We start from the raw sequence: 25,919 nt of genomic DNA, 5'->3' as shown, positions 1-25,919 counted from the left end.
ACTTAGACTCAATGAGACAGAAAGTTAATAAGGATATCCAGGACTTGAACTCAGATCTGGAACAAGTAAACTTAATAAATATAGAGCTCTCCACTTTAAATATACAAAATATACATTCTTGTTAATACCACATCACACCTACTCATAAGTTTACATAAAATATTGATTGGCCATTATTAATACCCATTTTTTGGAATGGAGCAACATTTCCATTCTCTCTCCCTCTTTTTCTTTCTCTCCTTCACTTTTTCTTTTCTTTCCTTCTCTTCAAAAAAAAAAATACTTTCACGTTCTTTTTTTTGTTAAGAGATAGGCTCTCACTCTGTCACTCAGGCTGGAGGATAGTGGCATGATCACAGCTCACTGAATCTTGAACTCATAGGCTCAAGCAATCCTCTTACCTCAGCTTCCTTATCTCCTTAGTAGCTGGGACTACAGGCGAGCACCACCACGGCTGGTTAATTTTTTTTTTTTTTTTTTTTTTAACAGTAGAGACAGGGTCTTGCTATGCTGCTCATGCTGGTCTCAAACTCCTGGTCTGATGTGATCCTCCTGCCTTGGACTCCCCAGAGTGCTGGAATTATAGGTGTAAGCCACCATGCCTAGTCCCTTTTTACTATTTAAATGTGGCTACTAGATGATTTTTTTTTTTTTTGAGACAGAGTCTCGGTTTCCCAGGCTAGAGTGCAGTGGCGCCATCTCGGCTCACTTCAACCCCCACCTCCCGGGTTCAAGTGATTCCGCTGCCTCAGCCTTCCAAGCAGCTGGGACTACAGGTGGACGCCACCATGCCCACTTAAGTTTTGTATTTTTAGTAGACATAGGGTTTCACCATATTGGCCAGGCTGGTCTTGAATTCCTGACCTCATGATCCACCCGCCTCGGCCTCCCAAAGTGCTGGGACTACAGGTGGGAGCCACTGCACCCGGCCTAGATGACTTTAAATTACATAAATAGCTCACATTATATTTCCACTGAACAGTGCTATTTTAGATCACAGATAGCAACTGAAGTGCCCACAGGATGCAGATGAGTAACGTCAATGAATGCCTTATTCTGGTGGCATCTGTTCATTCTGGAGATTGTCTCTGCCCCATCTAAAGGTCACAGCTGTGTTCCTTCACTCTGCAGATGGGTGCCATGCTAGCATATAAGGCCAATTTTTTGATATCTTCCAGTACTCAAAGTTAGGAAAGCAGTCTTTTATAGGAAATTTTCAGACTTTCAAATATTGGTAACTGACTTTTAAAAGTTCCTGATACTTCAAAGAGAACTCGAGTGTGGGCTAGAACTTACTTTGGGCCCCAGCTTGTGTGGGCTTCAGATAGCTTTAAATGTTCCCAGCATTAAATGTTTCCCACTTTCCATTACAATGAAAGACTGGCAAACCTAGGCAGGCCCTCCTCACTCAGCACTGCAGGGCATCTTTAAAGGAATGCAATTGCAATGGGAATTTAAGGCAAGGAGCTTTCTCTAAGGCCTACAAAGGTATTTGATATGTAAACAGTATAAAACAGTCACTTTGAGTGATTAGAGCAGGAGCCAAGCAGGCCTAGAAACAGGTTGGAAACACTTGGAAAAATTTCGATAAAAGGAGAAGTAATGTTGGGTACTCAAAAGTATTAAAATTTCATGTCTCCTAAAGCTAGTCTATACTTTGTCCTTACAGTCCTGATTAATGGGGAAATTGCTGGGATCTTAGTTTATTTCAATTCCTAGAATCCAGAATTAGCATGCGGGATTGGAACTTAGAGACAGATCACACATTTCAACTCCTCCTTGCAGTATGAGAACAGAACACTAAGGCCCAGAAGGGTGACACCTGTAATCCCAACATTCTGGGAGGCCGAGGCAGGTGGATCACTTGAGCTCAGGAGCTTGAGACCAGCCTGAGCAACATGGTGAAACACCATTTCTACAAAAAAATCAGAAAAATTAGCCAGGTGTGGTGGTGTGTGCCGGTAGTACCCGCTACTCCAGAGGCTTAGATGGGAGGATCATTTGAGCAGGAGGTCGAGGCTGCAGTGAGCTGTGATTGCACCTCTGTATTTCAGCCAGGTGGCAGAGTGAGACCCTGTCTCAAAATGAATGAATGAATAAATAAATAATAACTAGTTTGGTATAGAATTGAACTTCAATCCCAGGCTCCTGACTCAAAGACCAGTTATGTTAGTTTTCTAAAGAGTTTGGTGTAACCCTTACATTCCCAGTCAAGTTGCTCTGCATTGCTTGTTAGTAATCAGAAAAGGGAATTAGATTGCTAATGTTTTTCTTTAACACAGAAAGTCCCCTTACAGAATCCTCCCATTAAGTGGGCTGAAGGACATAAGGGAGTATTTAATATAGAAGTGCAAGCTGTTTCCTCTGTGCATACCCAGGTAAGAAAAGTCAAGGTTAATAATGAAGGTAAGGGTGCAGCAGAGGAGCCTTTGAAGGACAGGCCGATAACAACTCAATGAAAATCCTTGTCTACAGATAAATAAAAAACAATCCTGTAGTTCTTTGTGGGGACACGCAAATCTGTTTAGGTTTTATTTGTCATTGGAATAGAAAGACCTTACAAAACCACTGAGCACAGAAAGGAAAGAACCTGGTACCTGTACTGTTGCTTGAGAAACTTTGCAGGGATAGTTGATTTGAAACTCTTATCTGCTGTTATCTCATTTCCCTCTGTAATTCTGCCACTTTACCAGCCTTTAAAAAGAAATTCCATTCTCCCTCCTTTGCCTGCCACTGTCTGAGTTCTGCATACTTACCTGGTATGCTGACCTCTGTTTACAGAACATGTCAGAGCCTAAATTATTTTTTCTTTAGCTAATAATTATTGAAAGGTCCAATCTTGTGCACCTCATTCTACAAAGAAGTTCATAACCTCAGTCTAAAACATCATATCTTAGGACTTCTGGTTTGAAACCTGGCTAAGAGGTGCTACTCATAAAGAGCTATTTGGTTATGTTTATGAATCCACTGGTGAACATTGATGGGACAAAACCCCATGAGCCCTGCCTTCTTCCTTCCCAGGACAACCACCTGGAGAAATTCTTCACCCTCTGCCACTCCCTGGAGAGCCAGGTGACCTTCCCCATCCGCGTGCTTGATCAGAAGATCAGTGAGACGGCACTGGAGCACGAGCTGAAGCTCAGCATCATCTGCCTGAACTCCTCCCGCCTGGAGCCGCTCGTGCTCTTCCTGCACCTGGTGCTGGACAAGCTCTTCCAGCTGTCTGTGCAGCCCATGGTCATTGCTGGCCAGACAGGTATGAACCTGCAGGGCTGGGCTGGGAGGAGGCAGGGGCAAGCAAGTATTGCCTTCTTTAATGAATCCTGACTTTCCAGAAATCCAGAGAGAATGTGATCTTCCTTTCCACTGATGACGTGTGTTCAAGGGAGGCCAAGTCTTGTGCTATTTTTCTTTTAGACTCTCTGCATATTAGAAAGAAAAAGAAACATTGAAATAGGGTTCTTAATGTTTTAGCTTTTTGTAAACTTTATTAAATGAATATAGGCAGTCTTTTAAATTCTGTTTTTGGTCATTGATAAATTTATTTTCCCTTTAAGATATTTTTGTTTTCTTGACTAGCAGGAAATGGAACACTTTAAAGTAAGACAACCTATGTTAAATGGAGGGAAGGATCAGTTAAACAGAATGCAATCAATTGTTAAAGTTAAAAGATAAACTCATTTGAAAGCGTATAGTTCAGTGGTTTTTAGCATTTTCACAAGGTTGTGCAGTGATCGCTGTGATCTACTTTCATAACATTTTCATCAGCTCCAAGTAAAGCCCCATACCCTTTCACAGTCATTGCCTGCTCATCCCTCCTCCAGAACTCATCCATTCTCTAACAGTCTATTTTAAATGCTTACTTTTGGCCAGGCACAGTGGCTCACAGCTGTAATCCTGGCACTTTGGTAAGCGCAGATGGGTGGATCACAAGATCAGGAGATCGAGACCATCCTGGCTAACACAGTGAAACCTCGTCTCTACTAAAGATACAAAATATTAGTTGGGTGTGGTGGCGCACACCTGTAGTCCCAGCTACTCGGGAGGCTGAGGCAGTAGAGCCGCTTGAACCCAGGAGGTGGAGGTTACAGTGAGCCAAGATCACGCCACAGCACTCCAGCCTAGGCAATAGAGCAAGACTCTGTCTCAAAAAAAAAAAAAAAAAAGCTTACTTTTAGTAAAGTAACACTAAATACAGTGTGTACATTTTCGCTTAGAAATAATCTCAAAAGCTTATACCGGAGGCAAGACAAGGGTCCAGTGGCTCTCCTAACTGCTCCAGGGTAGACTGGCTGGTGTAGAGCGTCTTTATTTGCCCCCATTTTCAGCTGTGCCTGGATACCTCTTTGCTCTCCAGTCCAGCCGACGTCTTTTGGGTACCATCCATATGCCCAGTACTGTACTAAAACTTATAGGCTTTGTGACAATAACAAAGAGCACCTCAGACCTCAGAGGACTTATGGCAAAGAGCCAGCAGCCCAGGATGAAAGTTCTCAAAGGGACACAGCTAAATTTTACAGTGGTGGTGGGGAAGGTGATATCAAAGGGGAGAGTGAGAAAACATCCATCTGGGAGGATGCAGAGGTCCACATGAAGAGAGGACCTTGAAGAAGGGTTAGAGTGAGAATAGCCAAATAGGGGCAATGAGATGTGTGTGGCACAGCAGAGAACCATGGAAGTGGGGGAGTGTCAGGAAGAAAGTCAGTAGCACAGTTGGTGGTAGAAGGTGAGCCCGTGTGGAAGTGGGCTGCGACAATGAAGTGAGGGAGCTTTTAGAGCCAGGGACGAGCATGTCCTCTTAATCTTTCACTCTGCTTTGCACCCCGATATGCATGTTTTGTGGTTCCACAGATCAGACATCCTGCATGGAGGCTAACTTTTCATCCGTATAGCAGTTGCCTCCAACTAGATTCTTTTTTTTTTTTTTTAAGAGGAAAAAGGAATATTACTTCATTCCTAAAATGGGTTTCAATAATGGCCGATCAATATTTTGAGTGTTTAAAGTGGTTAATGCATATTTTATGTGTTTAAAATGGAGACCTCTATTGTGTTTATTTGTTCTGGCTCTGAGTTCCAGTCCTGGATATCATTATCAATTTGTTGTCTCGTTGAATCTAAATCTCATTATGTGTCTTATGTATCTGGGTGTTAAGATCTCTTATTGTTACATTAATCCTTTTACCCTTGCATCCTTGTAGCTTTGAAATCTATTTTATTAAGTGTGAGCATTGCAACTCCTGCTTTTTATTTATTTATTTTTGCTCTCCATTGGTTGGTGAGTTTTTTTCCATCCCCTTGTTTTGAGTCTTTGTATATCTTTAGATATATCGTTAGATTTTGTGGATAATGTATATTTTGTGTGTTTAAAATGGAGAGCTCTATTGAGTTTATTTGTTCTGGATCTTAGTTCCAGTCCCGGATATCGTTATCAATTTTCTGTCTCCTTGAATCTAAATCTCATTATGGGTCTTATGTATCCGGGTGTTAAGATCTCTTACTATTACATTAATCCTTTTACCCTTGTATCCTTGTAGCTTTGAAATCTATTTTGTCAAATGTGAAAATTGCAACTCCTGCTTTTTATTTATTTATTTTTGCTCTCCATTTGGTTGGTACGTTTTTTTTTTCCAACCCTTTATTTTGAGTCTATGTATATCTTTGGATATACCATTAGATTTTGTCTGTATCTTTTGATTGGGAGATTTGGTCGATTTAAATTTAGGGTTGCTGCCATTTGATATTAACTGGCTATTTTGTCCTTTCGTTGATAAAAATTCTTCTTTATGTTAATGCTCTTTACTTTTTGGTGTATTTTTAGAAAGGGTCATACTGGTTGTTCCTTTCTGTGTATAATGCTTCTTTTAGAAGTTCTTGTAAAGCAGGCCTGGTGGTAATAAAATCTCTGAGTACTTGCTTGTTCCTAAAAGATTTTATTTTTCCTTCAAATGTAAAGCTTAAATTGGCAGGATATGAAATTCTGGGCTGAAAGTTCTGTTGATTAAGTATATTGAATATTGGCCCCCTCTCTCTTCTAGCTTGTAGGGTTTCCGTTGAGAGATCTGCTGTAAGCCTAATAGGCTTACCTTTATGGGTAACTTGATCTTTCTCTCTGGCTGCCCTTAATATTTTCTCCTTCGTTTCGATCTTGGTGAATCTAACGATTATGTGCCTTGGGGTTGGTCTTCTTGAGGAATATCTTTGTGGTGTTCTCTGTATTGCCTGGGGTTGAATAGTGTCCTGCTTTGCTAAATTAGGAAAATTTTCCTGGATAATGTCCTGGAGAGTATTTTCCAGCTTGAATTCATTCTCTGCGTCACATTCAGGTACACCAATCAAGCGTATATTAGGTCTTTTCACATAGTCCCATATTGCTTGGAGACTTTGCTCATTCCTTTTTATCCTTTTTTCTCTGTTCTTGTCTTGTCGTTTTGTTTCATTAAGTTGGTCTTCGACCTCTGATACCCTTTCTTCTGCTTGATCCATTCGGCTGTTTAAGCTTGTACATATTTCACTAAGTTCTCGTATTGTATTTTTCAACTCCATAAGTTCATTTGTATTCCTCTCTATATTGTCTATTCTTTTCAACATTTCATCTAACCTTTTTTCCAAGTTCTTAGTTTCTTTACATTGGGTTAGAACAAGTTCCTTTAACTCCCAGAAGTTTCTTATCATCCACCTTTTAAAGCCTACTTCAGATAATGGAACACAGTCCTTTTCCATCAGGGCTTGTTCCGTTACTGATGAGTCCTTTTCCATCAGGGCTTGTTCGGTTGCTGATGAGTTCTTTTCCATCAGGGCTTGTTCGGTTGCTGATGAGTCCTTTTCCATCAGGGCTTGTTCCATTGCTGATGGGTTCTGATTTTGAGTATACTCGGCCTTCTTAGGCTGTTTTTTTCCCTTCATTGTAGATGAACCGCCTTTCTAATTACGTTTCTGAGTCGACGTCCGACTTATTGATTCCCAGTGCTGGGATCCGAGCAACCCACTGTGGCAGCCTAAATAGCAGCGATAAGACTGATGGTGCTCTTCTGCCCGGGAATCTCTGGTCTGGCTTCCCTCTTGAGTCCGCAACAAGCGGCTCTGACTTCCCGGAGCTCCGAACTCTGGTCAGTAGGGGAAGCAGTCCCGTTGGCTCTGCATGAAGAGCTGCTGCGCCGAGACGCCGGCAAAACTGCTGCGGCGGCCACAAGAGTCACGCTGGCGACCTGTGGGGCTCCTCCACTGGGAATCGGCTAATCGGTAAGTGACGAAAATTCATCTAAAGATGTGGCGTTGTCTCGTTCTCTGAGCTTTCACTGGGAGCTACAATCCTGAGCTGTTAGTGGTCGGCCATCTTGGATTGATCTTCCAACTAGATTCTTACAGAGCTCTGCCCTCCCTCGATTGCTTTCTATGCCCTCACGTATGTGGCACACTGCTTTGTATGTTTCAGCTACTTAATACAGACTTGTTCACTAGACAAAATATTTGTATGTTTTGAGCTGTTTCTCCATAGCAAGTTGCCACCTTGTGGTGTGGGGACCACGGGGTGTTGGCACAGGCAGAGTGAGGGGAGGCAGCTAGTCCACAAGCATGTATTCACAACCTATTCTGTGTCTATGCAGTGGAAGGAGCAGTGGGGGCACAAAAAATATGAGAAATGCAACTTGCCTGGGAAGGATTCCACCTTTCACAGAGAGACAGTTTACCAGCAGAAATAGCTGGAGAATCACGTGACTCAGTTTCACTTGAGCCCTGTATTGTGTGGAGTCAGAAGACTTCGTGGAGGATGTGGGATCTGCCCTGAGATTCACAGGGTTGGTGTGACTTTGTGGATGGGAGTGAGGAGGGCTTTCTAGGTGACGACAACAGCATGAGCAAAGTCTCGGGGGTAAGAGCAGACATGATGGGGCAATGTGATCACTGCCTCATTTTAAGGGAAGTTGAATCTGAGCCAAACAGGGTACAAGGTTGAATAAGTAGACTGGAGCCAAACTACAGAGGCTTGGGGCAGCAGAACGAGAGGGTCTATGCAGTAAATCAAATGTGTGTGGTCCCACTGGGGGAATGACTTGATATGCATACAGTTTTAGGTTAATCTGTACAAGAATCAGGGTTGTACAGCACATCTCAAACACAGTGTGCACCGCAGTCACGTGGGCATCTTGTAACGATGCAGAGCCTGATAAATACACCCCTTAGAGTGGGGCCTGAGCGTCTGCATTTCTAAGTAAGCAACCAGGTGATAGTGGTCATGTCAGTCTGCAGCTCCCACTGAGCAGCGTCAGTTTACATCATGCCTTAGAGAGGGAGGACGTCAGGACGGTCTTACGGCTTTGTCGTTAAAAACCATCAATGCTACTCAGTGGCAGGAGGAGGAAGGTCAAGGAGGGAATGTGAGGCATCTGTGGTACTAGAGCCAGTGTGCCAGAGCTCACCAAAACCATTTACCCTTCCCGGGCCTAGCTGTGTTGGTCACTGTTCGGGACTCATTGTCACCGTCCTGGAGAGACTTCCACCACGGGCCCCTTAAGGAGCAGCTGTGGGGCTACCCATTTTTCTCTTGGTTCCTCAGCCAACTTCTCCCAGTTTGCCTTCGAGTCCGTGGTGGCCGTCGCCAACAGTCTGCACAACAGCAAGGACCTGAGCAAGAACCAGCACGGGAGGAACTGCCTGCTGGCTTCCTACGTGCACTACATCTTCCGCCTGCCGGAGCCACAAAGGGACATGCCCAAGTCAGGTAGAGATGCCCTGAGTGTGGGACTCTGGCGGGCAGGGCGTCGCCACCTCCACTCCACTGCAGTGGAATCCAAAATAAAACATGCTATGCTGGGTGCAGTGGCTCACATCTGCAATCCCAGCACTTGAGGAGGCTGAGAGAGGAGGATCACTTGGAGCCAGAAGTTGGAGACCAGCCCAGGGAACATAAAGAGACCCTGTCTCTACAAAAATAAAAATCAAAATTAGCAGAGTATAGTGGCACATACCTGTAGTCACAGCTACTTGGGAGGTAAGATAACTTAAGATCAGGCATTCGAAACCAGCATGCTGAAACCTCGTCTCTACTAAACATACAAAAAAAAAAATTAGCCGGGTGTGGTGGCTCATGCCTGTAATCCCAGCTACTCAGGAGGCTGAGGCAGGAGAATCACTTGAACCCAGGAGGCAGAGGTTGCAGTGAACTGAGATGGTGCCACAGCACTCCAGCCTGGGTGACAGTGAGAGTCCGTCTAAAAATTAATATAGATATGAAAGATAATATTTTTGCTCTTAGGACATACACCTTGTAGTATTATGAGGTAAACGGGTATGATATTAGCAACCCATTCTCAATGGTTCAGGAAAAAAAATGTTTTTATATTTATAGACTGATAGAAAAAATATAGTGAAATGTCAAGTATTGATAAGCCTGGTTAAAGGGTATATGATAGTTCTTTGTACTATTCTTGCACCAAGTTTGAAATTGTTTCAAAATAAAAGCTAAAATAATATATTAAATGAAATAAATCAAATTTTTAAAAAGTATCTACAAAATCTTAGGAAGCAATGTTTATTATTAATAGCTTTGTCATTACTGAGAAAATTTGCATAGTACCGAGTGCTCCGGAGGTTTTCATTTGGTTATTCCTCAGGGCAAACTGTTGGAACAGCAATGGTAGGTGTGAGAATATTGGCAGATGTGAGAATAAGGCGCAGTGATGTTGACACATTTCCTGAAAGTCAAACAGCCAGTAGTAAAGCCAAGGCTGGAGATTTTAAACCTGGATATTGAGTCATGTCAGCTACCCAGGAGGAGTGGCCACATGGAGGATGCAGAGAGAGTTTGAGGGTGTCTCAGCAGCACTGTGACAACCTCTTTATCAGATCCCCATCCATCCCAGTGACTTGACCGGTCAGCATGGCCTAAATTTGCAAATCGCATTATAACAAAGAGCAAAGTAGTTTCATACCATATTTTTTATGGTGTCAGAGGAAATTAGTTCATCATTCTGAGAATAAAGGACATAAATATGAAAAACTGAATCCCAGGTTGCTCTGCAGCACTGTAAAATCCCCATAAATATGAGCACTGAGAAATAATACAAATTAAAAATTTGTTTAGATAGACCTAGCTTATTAATTGGGGTTCATGGAGTAATTCACCCTGTGAAATATGACTCTGACCTCTCTTAGGCTGGAAATGCTGCCTAACTGGGGAAAAAATTCTTAGGTTAAAAACTATTTTATCCTGATTGGATTTTCTGTAATAATTCTTAAAAATTAAGAAACTAAAAAAAAAAAAAAGAAAGAAACTGTCTCATTGAAGAGAATAAATATTTTTCCAGTCAGTTTGCAAAAGAAAAAAAGCTAATAGTTACCTAAAAAATAGTTACCAGGATATCAAAAATTTAGGATGCAATGTAGTATATAGAGAATCAGCTTAATTATACATACATAAATATGCTTATAGAAAAAGTGACTGGAAGGAAATGCACCTAAATATTAACAATACATGAATAATTACTTGATTCAACCTCACAGTCATGGCTTTAGTTAAAAAAGACTTAAATACTTTGCCCAGTGTTACCCAGAGGGACAGTGGCTGAAATAGTAGGACCTGTGTCTCCCAACTTTCCCACCAGTGACCTGGGAGTTCAAATCCAGAGTGTACCACAAAATGATTTGGGCATTTGTTTATTTTTGAGGAAAATGAACAGGCAGAAAAGATGAACATCAGCCTGGCTTTCTTCTTGTATGACCTTCTCTCCCTCATGGATCAGGGCTTTGTGTTTACCCTCATCAGGCATTATTGCAACCAGGTGAGTGTCCCGAAGAGTGAGCCATTTTGTTTCTTCTCATATGACGTAATGTTCATTGCCATGGTATGCCGTCTTATTTGTTACCGAGTTAGCATGAACCCTGCACATCCCTGAGTTCTGCAGTGTATCTGTCATGTCTGTGCCATGGACATTTCTCAGACATGCTGGTTTACCTTGATTCCTGGAGCATTTACCAACCCAATGTAGAAGGGTCAACAAGTTCATCTGTGGGAATTAAAATTTGTGATATGATCTGAATCTTCAATTTAACATTTAATAAAAAATTAACATGGCTCTACAATACATTTAATCTTTGACTAGTCCTCGAGCACCCAGTCTGAGGCCTCTTTTCACGTATTAGGGTAATTAATTAAATTGCTATTGTGATGTTCTGACTTGAAAGAACCCTTTAAAGTGGTCCTAAATAAAATCATTCAAAGGGATTTAATTTCACTGAGCACAAAGCAAATATTTCATAAGCCAGCTGCATCTATCAGTGCCATCCCCCACATTTTTGAGTGGCATTCTTCATGCACTGTCTTCCTCAAACTACCCTAACTATAGTAATATAGATAGCCATTATTGTTGCTGCTCCTCTCCTTCCATATTCCTGCTCTAGCCCCTAGTACCATCATTACTGCTACTACCACCACCAGCCACCAGCATGGTCATTACCTTCCATGCCCACTATCACCACCTCTTCCACGATCACCACCTCCCACCATGTCCACCATCACCACCTACTCCACCAGCACCATCACCACCTCCTTCACCATCACCACATCCCAACACCTGCATAATCACCACCTCCCCCTCTGCACCATCACTGCCTCCCACCACCTTTACCATAACCATCTCCTTCACCATCACAACCTCCTCCATCACCACCACCTTCACCATCACCACCACTTCCACCACCACCACATCCTCCACCATCACCATCTCCACCATCACCTCCTCCTTCATCACCACCATCTTCCCCATCACCACATCCCACCACCTGCATAATCACTACTTCCTCCACCTGCACCATCACTACCTCTCATCACCTCTACCATCACCTCCTCCATCATCACCACCTCCCACCACCTCCACCACCAGTCACCACATCCCACCACCTGTATAATCACTACCTCCTCCACCTGCACCATCACCACCTCCTACCACCATCACCACCACCTCTACCACCACATCCTCCACCATCACCATCACCACATCCTCCATCACCACTGTCTTCCCCATCACCACATCCCACCACCAGCATAATCACTATTTCCTCCACCTGCACCATCACCACCTCTATTATCATCATCTCCTCCACTACCACAACCTCTTCAACTGTCACACCTCCTACCACCTCGACTATCACCAGCACTTCCATCATCAGCATCACCACCTCCTACCACCTCTGCCATCACCACCTGCTCTACCATCACAACCTCCTCCACCCCCACCATCACCATCTTCTCACCATCACCACCACCGATCATTTGCACCGTCACCATCACCACTCCCCACCTCTACCAATATTATTACCTTTCCTATCACCTCCAGAATCACCAGCTCCTCCACCATCACTCCCTCCTCCACCATTACCACCATTAGCTCCACCATGACCTCCTCCTTCACCTCCACCATCACCATTGTCACCACCATTACCACCTCTCCATCACCAGCATTACCACCAGGTTGTTTATGGTTAGTCACTTAGTGACTTAGTGACTTGGAAAGACTTAAGTAAGTCTTTCCAATTTTATGGGTCTTAATTTCCTCAGTTTTAAAATAAGAAAGCTCCCCCTTAGGCGGTTTGAGGGATTTGAGGGCTAATCAAGGAAAAGGATAGGACTATAAAAGGCAGTGACAGCCAGCCTCGGTGTCTCACACCTGTAGTAATCCCAGCATTTTGGGAGGCTGACGCAGGCAGCTCATGAAGTCAGGAGTTTGAGACTAGCCTGCCCAACATGGTGAAACCCCGTCTCTACTAGAGATGCAAGAATTGGCCAGGCATGGTGCAGGCACCTGTAATCCTAGATACTCGGGAGGCTAAGGAAGAATTGCATGAACACGGCAGGCAGAGGTTGCAGTGAGCCGAGATCATGCCACTGCACTCTAGCCTGGGCAACAGAGTAAAACTTATCTAAAAAAAAAAAAAAAAAAAAAAAAAGGCAGTGATATACAAGCTTTGTTGAGCAGCACTTGGACAGGGTTACATAAGAGCAGAAGTCCCTCCCAGCATGAGAGTAGCCATAGGCTAGCAGTGAGGAGGGCACCATCCAGAGGAGCCGGGGAGCTCCCAGGGGAGAAGAGGATTAGGGCGAAACTTGCAGATCTAGGTGAGGCTGCTTTGCAGCACAGTGGGGAGTCTCTGAGCTCCAAGGGTGGTAGCAGCTTAGGGCTCTGTATCTGCAAGGCTCTATCTTATCAGTAGGAAACAGCTGTCCAGTGAGGCTTTATAGGGTCTGCAAAGCAGGCAGGCACTAAATGGATGAAAATCTGCTTATTTAGGCTATTTTTTAAATGACTGGATATGGTAAAATTTGAGTTTGGTGTGAGCTAAGGGAATCAGCATCAGTCTACAGTGAAGAAATAAACAACCCAGGGGCTAATACACTGAGACAATCTTTGACTCATTTACATAACACCTTCCTCTTCAAGAAAAGAAAAAGACATGACTTTTCTAAAGGAAGTCCTGTCATTGGCCATACCACCCTGAACACACCCAGTCTTTTCTAAGGGAAGTCCTGGTAAGGAAGCAGAATAGAATCCAAAGGAAACATCAGAAAGAATCCAAAAGAAAAGAATCCAAAGGAAACATCAGAAGTCCCCATGCATCCCCATCCCATGTACCCTGACCCCTGCCCTGCAACGGATCTTCTGTCCCAGGACCCATCAGAATAGAATGGCAGAGGGGCACTTCACTCCTCTTTGCCCTCCCTATTCCTTATTTACGGTTCCAGCTTAGTCTCTTTTCAAAACTTTAAGTTAAATATATGAAAGAGACCCTAGATGACCACTGTAGCCCCAGGCCTAGCTGCTTGCATGCAGGCAGTCTTCATTCCCAACATGGAAGTAAGACAATCCAAGGTGGATGTCAGCCTGCCCTGCAAAACTTGTTTTTATTTTCTCTTTCCCTTTCCTTTCTTTTCTCTTGCTTGTTATCTTTCTCCTTCAGTTCTTTCCTTTTCTTTTAGTTACCTGTTCTTTTTTTCTTCCTCTCCTTGATTCGAGTGCCAAAGATCCCTAGACCAGGAGTCAAGAAGCCTGTGTGCTGATTCCAGGGACACCATTAACCACTTCTGTGACCGGGAGCATCAGCCTTTGAGGCATTCATTTCCTCATCTGCAAAAAAAAAAAAAAAATCTGGACTGGATTAGATTTATTCAGGTCTTGACCCACTGATTTTGTGGTCTGTCTGCTGGTGACATCCGCAGATCTTACTTAGCACCATTAGTGGCAGTCATGCCTCAAAAGGTCACTGACCCCCATTCATGGTGATTTAATTCACCGATCCCAGCTCTCTAGATACAGATGAACTTCATACCTGAAGCAAGTTGTATTCTTCCAAAGTCGTCTGACTTCATCATTTTGCATAACCTGTTATGTTTTCTGCCATCTAAAGACTTTGTGGCAAAAGATACAGCCTTAGTCTTTTTGAATAGTCACTAACAATAGACAAATTCATTTCCTGAATTACTCTCTGTCACTTACAATGTGCCACTAAGTTAACACCTATGCCTTGGGTAGGGGCACTGTGGGTCTCAATCTTTGGAGAGGATGTTTTTGGAATGTACCTTACTCCTCTTTTCTAAACATCATTCAAATTATTTTTGAAATGCCTATTTTTTTTTTTTTTTTTTTTTTGAGATGGAGTCTTGCTCTATTGCCCAGGCCAGAGTTCAGTGGGGCAGTTTTGGTTCACTGCAAACTGTGCCTCCTGGGTTCAAGCAATTCTCCTGCCTCTGCCTCCCGAGTCCATGTGCAACTAATTTTTGTATTTTTAGTAGAGACAGGGTTTTGCCATGTTGGCCAGACTGATCTTGAACTCCTGGCCTGTGATTCACCCACCTCGGTCTCCCAAAGTGCCGAGTTTACAGGTGTGAGCCACACACCCAGCCTGAAATGTCTATCTTGAATGTTGTTTCAAAGGACCTGGGGAAGATACCCATAGCAGGGCTTTCTTTTAAGTGCAGATGTCTTTGTGCTTTCAAGTTCTGATAGCTGGCTTGACCCAACAACTGTTAATGAGTAACCAAAGTGACAGGCACATGACCAGGTTCTAATCCCTTCGTGTGCTGCTGGCTCCACTGGTCCAAAGTCAGCCAGGAGTGCACATCTGAAGGATATGGGATCTGATAACTGTGCTTACACAGAAGTCGTATGTTTCAGTTTTAAAATAATATGTAATGGCATTTACTTGCTTTCAGTGGATGTCTAACTACAAATCAATTCTATAGGCAGTGTGTCCCACAACTCAACGGCTTCTTGTAAAATGGCTGAAAATATGTACTCCTTTAAATTATATTGTTGTTTAACCTGTCATCCCAGCACTTTGGGAGACCAAGGCGGTGGATCACCTGAGGCCAGGAGTTCAAGACTAGACTGGCAAACATGGCTAAACCCCATCTCTACTAAAAATAGAAAAAATTAGCTGGGCATGTTGGTGCATGTCTGTAATCCCAGCTACTCGAGATTCTCCTGCTGAGGCAGGAGAATCGCTTGAACCCAGGAGGCAGAGGTTGCAGTGAGCTAAGATCATGCTACTGCACTCTAGCCTGGGCTACAGAGCAAGACTGTTTCAGATTGGTGGGGTGTGGTGGCTCACCTGTAATCCCAGCACTTTGGGAGGCTAAGGTGGGTGGATCACGAGTTCAGGAGATTGAGACCATCCTGGCTATCACAGTGAGAACCCATCTCTACTAAAAATACAAAAAAATTAGCTGGGCATGGTGACATTCACTTATAGTCTCAGCTATTCAGGAGGCTGAGGCAGGAGAATAGCTTGAACCCGGGAGGTGGAGGTTGTAGTGAGCAGAGATCATGCCACTGGACTCCAGCCTGGGCAACAGAGTGAAACTCTGTCTCAAAAAATAAAACAAAATAAATTTCAAATTTACTGTGTGATCAAAAATTTCCATAATAAAATATTGAAAAATAAAAAGAAAGAGACAACTGATCTAGAAGCTTGATGTTAGAGTAAAATCTAAACTTCTTAGCATGATGTGTGACCCTAAGTGAGCTAATCTGAATTCTTTCTAGGTTTGTTGAAGTTTTGTTGTTGTTAGAACAAATGACCATTAATTGAAAGTAACATAAGCGGGTGGTGGGTATACGTGGTAATGGGGATGGGAGCAATGGGAATAATGTTAGGGAAATTACTTTCATCCAAAGACAGGATAAAAAGTACAGTGAGAACAAACTTTTAGAACTGAAGATTCTCTCTCTCCTCTTTTAGGGCCTAAATCATCTCCTCATCTTATGCTGTTCTCCTGCCTCAGCCTCCCTAATAGCTGGGACTACAGGTGAATGTCACCATGCCCGGCTAATTTTTTTGTATTTTTAGTAGAGATGGGTTCTCACTGTGATAGCCAGGATGGTCTCAGTCTCCTGAACTCGTGATCCACCCACCTTAGCCTCCAAAAGTGCTGGGATTACAGGTGTGAGCCGCATCCCGCCAATCTAAAAGAATTTAAATAAATATCCATATACTTTCCACCTTGATTGTTCCATCATCCTTCTACCCATTCATTAATCAATTTTATTTTATTTTTTTCATGCACTTCTAAGTAAATTACAGACATCCATGCATTTAGCCCTAAATACTTAGTATGTATATTATCTAGAGTTTTATATTTGTTAACAGTAAAACAAATGTTTTTACTTTTATGTAATACTTCTATATAAAATTTATATACAATAAAATGTGCACATTAATATACCTTTGTATGTAAACTTTTATCGAGACAAAATACTGTATTATCCTGACCCCAGAGAGTTCACTCATGCTTCCCTTCTTAGGTGTTTATTTTTATAAGGAAGTGCTAGATATTTGTTCTTCAGTGTGCCTCTACCATTTATATTTCTACCAAAAATGTTTGAGAGTACCACTTGCTCTACATCATCATCAACATTTGGTGTTTTACTCCTTAATTTTAGCCATTCTTGTGGCTATATAATAATATCTACTGTGCATTTAATTTGCATTTCCTGATGACTAATAATGTTGAAAACTTTTTCATGTGCCTTCTGGCCAATGTATGCCCTTCTTTGTGAGATCTGTGTATAGAATTTGTCTATTTTTAATGGATTGCTTGTTTTTTCTAATGATATGCTGTAGAGAAGTTTTACATTTTGATGAGGTCTGAGTTATTAATTTATTCTTTTTGAGACATAGTCTCACACTGTCACCCAGGCTGGAGTGCAGTGCAACTATCTCGGCTCACTACAACCTCCATCTCCTGAGTTCAAGGGATTCTCATGCCTTAGCCTCCCAAGTAGCTGGGATTACAGGCTTGTGCCACCATGCCTGGCTAATTTTTTGTATTTTTAGTATAAACAGGGCTTCACCATGTTGGCCAGGCTGGTCTCAAACTCCTGAACTCAGGTGATCTGCCTGCCTTGGCCTCCCAAAGTGCTGGAATTACAGGCATGAGCCACCTCACCCAGCCCAATTTCTTCTTCATGTTTTTTCTCACCCCCTGCACCACCACCATGGCTCGCCTAAAACACACCCACACACTCACACACACACACATTTGCTCACCTGAATGTTGTGACAATCTGCTCCTATGCTTCATTGTAAAAGCTTTGTGATATTTTAGCTCTTATATTTGTATTTGTGATTCTTCATGAGTTAATTTTTGTGTATGGTGCAAAGTAGTTGAGAATTTTTTTTTTATATAAATACCTCATGATGCATGACTTCTTGAAAAAATGCTTTTTGTCTGCATTAGGTTGTTTGGTTGCCTTTATTAACAATGAAATAATGGTATAGTGATACAAGTGTCAGTCAGTTTCTGAGTCTTTATTCTATTCCATTGACCTACTTGCTAATCCTTATTCCAGTACTGCACTATCTTAAGTATAGCATTATGGTAAGTTTTGAAGTCAGGTGGTATAAGCTTTCCAACTTTGTTATTTCCCAACATTGTTTTTTGTGTTCCAGGTCTTTTGCATTTTCATATAATTTTGAAAATATGCTTCTCAATTTCCACAAAATGATCTGCTGGAGTTACTCGAGGAGAATTGATACTTTAAAAATATTGAGATTCCAATCCATGGACATATAACTCTCCACTTATTTAGGTGTTTTTAAATTCCCATCACCAATGTTGTTTAGGTTTCAATGTATAAGTCTTACACAACTCTTGATAAAAGTATACCTGATTTGTTTAAATGATGTTATTGTAAATGCATTAGTTTTATTTTCATTTCCAGTTTTTGCTGCTATTATGTAACATGCAACTGATATTTAAATTACTTCCATCTTCAAACCTTAATAAAATTTTTTTTTAATTCTAATGGCCATTTTTTAACCTTAGGATTTTCTATGTAAACAATTATGTCACCTGCCAGTGCTTATTTAGTATGATGTAGCACAGTATTCTTGTGCCCTCAATAAAAATACAATACTGGCAAAAGAAGCTAGTAGAAGATATGGTAAGCAACAAAACTCAGCATCACTGGGTAAACATTCAAGTTTAACCTTTTTCTCCTTAGTTTTAATTCCAGTTTGGATAACAGTGGAGAAAAGATAAAGTGAAGATAAATTGAACTATACATTTCGTCTTCAGCTAGAGAATCTGACTTCTTTTTCATATTTTATAATTTAATAAGGGAGAAATATAGCACCTTTCAAATAGTTCCTTTTTACTTCATTTATGAACTTCTGAAAGCCAGTCATGTTCCTCGTCTTCCTTTTTACAGAGCAGGATCTCTGACTATAAAACCTGGAGTAAATAGATTTATTTCCCAGTAAATTAATTTCTCCTTAGTAAGACAGCAAGGAAAAGTACACTATAGACATGGAAAATATAACAACCATCCACTGGGTGCTATAGAGTTTAAAGGAAATACATTAGAGGAGTTTAGTTGGCAAAGTTTAGTTGCCTGGTTATTTCAAGACCTCATGGTGTGCTACCGTATTGGTAGATCCAAATCCATCCATGGGAAGACCCTTGATTGGTCTGTCTTAGACAATTCATTGTTAAAAGTGTTTCTGAGTTTATCAGATACAGGAATGAATGCTGGCTCACACTATCAAACTCATGAGAGGCTGATGAAGAAAACCAGAATAACAATGTACTAATTTATACTAAGAAATATAAATCAAATGTAGATTGAGTTTTATGTCAGGTTGGGCATTGGGCAGTACATTCTCTCCCTATGGACCAGATAAGTGGAAAGATAAATTAGCAGTAAGTATGCTTGATCAGCACAGGATTGAAACAAGGCAGATGAGTTTATATGATGCAAATACATAATTGCTTCAGTTTAATAGACCATGATGTGTCCATCTCCACAATAGGCATACTTCAGCAAATAGAATCAGACAGATTCTATTTTTAGACTAGAGAATGTTCTTTCCTGGGCAGAACTAGTCTAATGATTGCTCCGTATTTCCGTTGCAGAATGCTTTCAAACTATTTTTATCCCTCTTTTCTGTAGTTAGATTTTTATCTTCCATTAGATTACTGAACTGATTTGGGACAATTCTGTATTTTTAAAGTTACTAGATATGTTCTTACTCATCCATCATTGGTTAATTTCATGGCTTATTATCAGTAAATGATTTGATCTATCGTATTTCCAAGTCTTTATTTTCTTCAGGGTGTTCTGATTTGTGTTCAATTGCAAGCAAGTGGCAGGTCTTCAAGGTCCTATAAATTCTCATTGAATCTTCAGAATGGTCCTGAGAGGTCAATGTTAGTGATTTTCTTTTTATGATGTAAAAACTGAGAATCAGAGAATTTAAGTGATTTTTTTCCATTGTCAGTTGACAAATAATATATTGAACAAAATCTACCATGTGCCAGGCATGGTGGGAGATGATAGGGTAGTGAACTGTCAATCCGTACTATCTCACAACTACATAATGATTATTGAATTGGATGTAAACCTGTGAGACATTTTGGAATCTCCATCATGCCAGGCAAATGCGAGGGAGCTTTGTTCCATTTGAGGCTCATTTTACCTAATGAGTAATGAATGGGTGAATGAGTGAGTGAGTGAATAAGTAAATGAATGTGCACTATTTTTAGCATCCTCCCTTTCTATAAATAAAGGAAAAGTTCAGTAAGTATGTTCAAACTTTTTAAAGATTTCAAATGACTGGAGACCCAATTGTTGCAACTTTTGATGAACTGCCGCACTGTTTCTGGCATTGTGAAGAATACAGAGGAGGCATGACCCAGGCTACCAGACACACTATCAAAGTGGGACAAAGGCCATCAAGATAACAGAAGGAGAAAGTGAATAACTTGTTTTAAGAGGAAACAGCTGGAGCTGGTTTCTGAATGCTAAACAGTTTTGAGTTTCTCTTTGATTCAAGGAAGCCAAATCCTCACAACATAAACTTTGAGAAGTGTTCTGAACATCCAAAAGACCCCCAAACTGAGTTGGGAATCTCCTGTGGAGAGGTTTCCTTGGGTCATTTTCTTAACTCTTCTCTTCTGCATTGGTTCGACGATGTAAGAGAAATAGCCTTTGTCTGATATTTTCTTCTCTGATTCTAGCACAATGCTGGAAGGGCAAGGGTCTTACAACATACAAAGAGAAAGCAGAAGACAAATCAACTGGTAAGATGTTCCAGTTTAAGGCAATGTCAATAAGTTCCACTTACTTAGTTTTTAATACACATCAGATAGTGCATTAAGAACCTTATATACTGTCTTATTTAACATTAAGTCAACCATGGGTAGCTGGGATGACCATAATCTACATGTTATAGATGAGGGCACTGAGGTACAGAGAGGAACAGTAACTTTACCTACATCTACGGAGCACTAAGCAGGAACTTAAACCTGATCATGGAAAGTTCCAAAAGTCCAAAGGCTTAACCATGGCCTACCCTGATTCTCTCAGTTAAGAGTTTGCAGGCTGCATCTGCTACATAATAGTCTTTACTGGATCTTACCGCATTTAATTGTCCTTCCTGCCCGTTTTATTTTGCATCTCCTAGAATACCTTTATGACTGTAGTAGAGTGTTTAACATTTAGTGTTGTTTTAGGTGACAAGAAAAGTTTTCTGCACTAGCTTCTGTTCTTTTTGATGTCAGGAAAATGTTTAAAGTTGTTTTCCCCCAAATATTGCATATAATATTATTCAAAAATAATCTTAGTAAGCATTAGTTGAATTCAATGAATTCACTGAATTCATTAAATTCATCGAATTGAGGTCATTTGAGTGCCTGGAGAAGACTAGGTAATACATAAGCTAATGTAAAAAAAGGCCATAAATTATCTGTTTCATGAATGCTGCTAGGATCATGAACCAATCAGAGATGTATGTTAATTTAAAAGCAGGAAAAGCTTGTCAATCTTCGATATGAACAAAGAGCAGGGATAATTTATTGAGCATCTACTAAAGTCCTATTATTTTTCTGTGTGCTTTGGAATGATACAGTTCTCCGCTACAAGAATTTATAGTTTTATGGAGGAGAGTAGAAAGCTACAACTTTTGAGGAAAATACTGTCTTTTCTTTAACTTTATTTATTTTACTTTAGGTGCATACTATATCTGGCATTTCTCCCCATGTTATCCCTCCCCGTCCTCCCCTCCCTCTTTACCCCCACTGTCTCTCCCCTACCTCACCCAACTGCCCCCAGTGTGTGATGCTCCTCTCCCTGAGTCCAAAAGACTGTCTTTATATATTCAGGGATATCAAATGGTCCATCCCAGACCAATGCTTATTATAAGTTTGTTGAATGAAAATTTAAAAACAAAAGAAGCAAATAGAGTAAGAATCATAGACTTTACACCAGAAACAGATCACAGGCCTTTAAAAGAGCCTTTATGAACTAGAGTTCGTTATATTGCAAGAGACAGAAAACCCAACTCAAGCTTCTAGTTCTTGTCTCTCTCCATATACCATCTGAATGTATATACTTTACATCTTTAACGTGAGAGGGTTCCTGTCCTCTGTGTTAGAAGGTCTTAGTTTCCCTGAATAAGTTTCTATTTCAAAAGAAGACTGCCTGCCAAAAACTGAACATGCAAGAAATAGGACTATAAGAGAAAGTTAACCAACATAAAAATGTCAGTCCACAAAATGGACTGATTAAATATTTAAAAGTCATTAATTCAGATTTTGTTAGAATTCAGTAAAATTTACTTTACCATGTTTATGAAGCCATGGTTAGATAAGATAAATAATGTAATAATATTAGAAGAATATGTGTTTTAAAATTTGTGAACAAGGTGTTTCTAATTAATATTGACTTGTGATTTTATTCACATATTTTACTGAATCAGAGCCCCTGAAAAATCTCTACTAATCAGCACTTTATTTTGTTATTTGATATACTACCCTGTTTCAAAAAAATTGTGAGGTGGCTAAGATAATTTTTTTAACCTCGTTCAGTGGAAGACCATACATTTGTAGAGTTCATTACAAGGAACGTCCTATATATCTCTCAAATGATTTCTACAACAAAGTTACCTGAAATAGAAATTCATAGAATATACCTCAGACGTGAAGAAAAGGAGGCTCAGACACTCTTGATGACTTGTCAAAGCTAATTATATAGATGGTAAATGGGAGCTGCAGGGCAAGGGCCTGACTAGGATCACAGTCCACAATTATCTCTATTGCACAAGTTCCCTCATAATTACTATATGTACTTGAAAATAAAGCTCTGACTTACAAAACAAAAATTACATCTCTAATTCAGATGATTCATGCATCAGAATAACTTTTCTTACATTTAAGACACCTGCTTTGGCTACGAGTGGCACTGAATCACTGAGATGGGGCAGGAAACTCCAGCTCACTGCACTGACGAATGGGCATTAATGAAAGTTCAGATCTAGATGTAATGTTACAAACAGCTCTCAAGTCAATGCACCCCTCTTTAGTAGCCCTAACCCTTCTCTTTGTATCTCTGAAGGGGGCTACTCCAAGACCTAAAACCTGGACCTCCCTGACTCAGTTCTTTCCAACTGGATTTAACTCCTCATGTTTCCAATGGAGCTGCATTTTGTTTAGCATTATCATGCACAAATAGATATTTAATGAAATCACCTTCCCTTGCCTAGATACCTCGATACCTCTACAGTCTAGTTGTATTATACTTCCAGAACATAACAAAAATTTACTTGGAATGTAAAAATCCCTGAGTCAACTCCTACTCCTGTGTTGTTTCGCTCTCCAGATGGCATGTGCTTTCTTAATGTGGACATTTAGTTATTTATAGAACATTTTACATATTTCTTCCTCGTGCCATATTTGTTCATATTATGTTCCTTTGTACCTAGAATGTGCTTTCCCATTCTACCACTTGTCTTGTGCAAAATTTTTTGCAGCCTTTAGGATGTAGTTTAAACATAATCTCCTCATAGAAACCATCCTCAACTCTTCAGACATCATCATAAACTCTACTCCTTGTGTTCACAGAAAAGGAATGTACCCCCATCAATGATGCATCATTAACCATGTTTACTTCCATTTGTTTACAGGTGTCTTTGACCGAGTAATTATGCATGAAGAAGGTTGACCTAAGGAAACAATCATACATGTGTTCAAATATACACATAGAACAGTTTTTCCATTTTTATATCCATGGTTAAATGAAACAACTGTACATCCAAAAAATTGGACAATTATTTAATAAAATCTTTCTTCTTAATTTTAACTCTGTCTTTAAGAATCTCATCTAGCTCCATACCTCTTAAGCTTATTTAAATGTTTGTAACTCCTAAACTTATACTTGTAGCTCAGACCTTTCCCTCAGTCCAACTGCTAATTTGACATCCCCACATGAATGTACCACAGATATCTGAAACTTAATACTGTCATATGCGAACTACTTATATTCTCTCCCAAGCCAGTCCCTCTAGCATACTTCTCCATCTCAGCTAACAGCAACTTTGTTCTTTCAAAGGCTCAGGCCAAATATCTTGAGTGCTTGGCATCTCTCTTCTTCTTGCACACCCTATCCATTCCTTAACAATCCTGTTATTGAGACCTTCAACATGTGTACGTAACATGACCCCTTCTCACTTCCACTGCTATCACTCATCCAAGACATTTCTCAGCTGAATGATTGCAATCACCTCCGAAAATGGTTTTCCAAATTCTGCTATGGCACTCGTCTGTATTCTCAGTGCATTAAATGTTGAGTGGCCTTTTAAAGTTCAGATTCGTCATTTATCTTCTCCAAATCCTCCAAAAAGTTATCATCTTGTTTACAGTAAAATTCAAATGCTTTCTGATGGTCTTTAAGGCCCAGTATAATCTGGTTATTCATTCCATCTCTGACATATCTTGCTCTTCTCCTGCTCTGTTTAGTTGACTCCGGTCATGCTGGTTTCCTTTTTGTTACCACAGTACTCCAGGCCTGTTCTTGCATCAAAATATTTGCACTTGATATTTCCCTTGACTGGAGTCTGTTCTTCCCCCAGATACCTGCTTAACTCACACCCTCACTTATCCTCTATTTCAAGACTTCACTCAAATTCACCTTGTAAGGGCAGCCATTCTGCGTCCCTGAATATCCTGTCTAAATTTTGTAGCCCAGGTTGCTATTTCCTATACTCTGAATGATTCAGTTTCTCTCTTATTGTTTAGCATACCTATATACTGTGTTTTTGTGTCTTGTTCATTGTCTTTCTCCTTCATAACCTGTGTATGCTAAATTCAGGAATGGTCAGATTTATTCTCCATATTCCTAGCAGTTAAAACAGTGTTAAAACAATAAATAATTGTCAACAGAAGAATGGAATGAAAAGAGGAGGGAGAAAAATCTACCCATTAAATTTACTATTATGAAGTCATTCATAAGAATGAAGATCTTTATTAATAACATGAAAGTATTTTTAAAATATATGATCAGGAGAAACCAGAGTTCAGAATGGTGTGTATATTATTATTCTAATTTTTTAAATAAATAATTTTGTATAACATTGTGTAGAAATAAAATGGGGGCTAAGAAGGGCATATACTGGCTAATAGTGATTATCTCTGGAGGTGGTATGAAATGGTACTTAGCATCTTTGTTTCTTTGTTTTGCATTTCTGTATAATTTGCATTTTAAAATATGTATTAAAATTTTAACAGTGAAAGTGTAATATTTAGTGATGGAGATGTATATTTCTTTCACATTAAAAGCTGTTCATAATATACTTATGCAGAAAAGAAGTTTAGAGAGTAGGAATAATGTGAGCATCAATTGTTCAATTTGGAAATTCAAAACAGTCATAAAATTAAATGTACTTTTTATATTTGTTGCCAAACACATTTGACCACAAAACCTAAGCTGAACTGACATGAATTTATTTCTAAACCTTGGTTCCACATAATGTGAATATTCATAGTTTTCATAAATTCTTCCCCAGAATCTGCTGCTGGTGATGTGCCATATAATGAATACAGTCAAAATTAACTTTCTAAAATGTAAACAAATTCTGGAACATATCCAACCATAGGGTGTTTTACACAAGGCATTGTAAATATGGCTGTCTCCACACCAAAACTGTGATCTTTGGTTTATGTGATTTTGACTACTTATTTTTCTTTTTGCTAAGATATATCTTGTATTTTGCTTTCTGCAACCAATGTCCTATATATTAAATAAAATAGCATATAAATTAAATTAAAACTTTATGTAAGATCTCTAGGCATGGCGGGTGGCGGGGGGGAGTTTTAAAACTGAGACAAGCCTTAACCAAGTGTGGCCTTGTATATTCCCACCTGAAAAATAAACCAAGCCTCAGATTTTGTCAACTCAGAGTCTCCAGGTGAGAGAAAGGAAACCTATTAGACTGAAATACAAAATGCATAAATTTGGTGAAATAGGAATATAGGGGAGACAAATTCCAAGAATACTCTAGGAAAGTTCTGCCCCGGAGACAATTTCAATACTGCAACATTGGCAGATGCACAATCATGGCTGGATGGACAGCATCTGGGCACGAGATAATGGCAT

At 40.3% G+C, this 25,919-nt stretch overlaps 1 protein-coding gene across 18 annotated transcripts in view; it reads left to right on the top strand.

Moving 5' to 3' along the window:
* Positions 1-25,586, top strand: part of LOC100894345 (dedicator of cytokinesis protein 8) — a 56,903-nt gene extending 31,317 nt beyond the window's left edge. For 4 of the 18 annotated variants that reach the window (XM_078367906.1, XM_035290567.3, XM_078367892.1 and 1 more), the window contains 2 exons: positions 3,022-3,256; positions 8,555-9,502. In XM_078367906.1, coding sequence (XP_078224032.1) covers positions 3,022-3,256; positions 8,555-8,847 — 528 coding nt within the window. In that variant the 3' untranslated portion in view covers positions 8,848-9,502. Of the gene's footprint in view, positions 1-3,021; positions 3,257-6,908; positions 7,240-8,554; positions 9,503-10,664; positions 10,779-14,006; positions 14,138-16,230; positions 18,297-20,509; positions 20,573-23,451 lie in introns of those variants that run through there. The other 14 variants (XM_078367914.1, XM_078367928.1, XM_078367918.1 and 11 more) reach the window with 13 other exon arrangements.
* The last annotated feature ends 333 nt before the right edge of the window (positions 25,587-25,919 follow it).

This window comes from Callithrix jacchus, chromosome 1, assembly GCF_049354715.1.
Source record: "Callithrix jacchus isolate 240 chromosome 1, calJac240_pri, whole genome shotgun sequence".
Taxonomy (NCBI): Eukaryota; Metazoa; Chordata; class Mammalia; order Primates; family Cebidae; genus Callithrix; species Callithrix jacchus.
The sequence above is the reverse complement of the archived record's forward strand: the minus strand, read 5'-3'. Positions and strand labels throughout refer to the sequence as shown.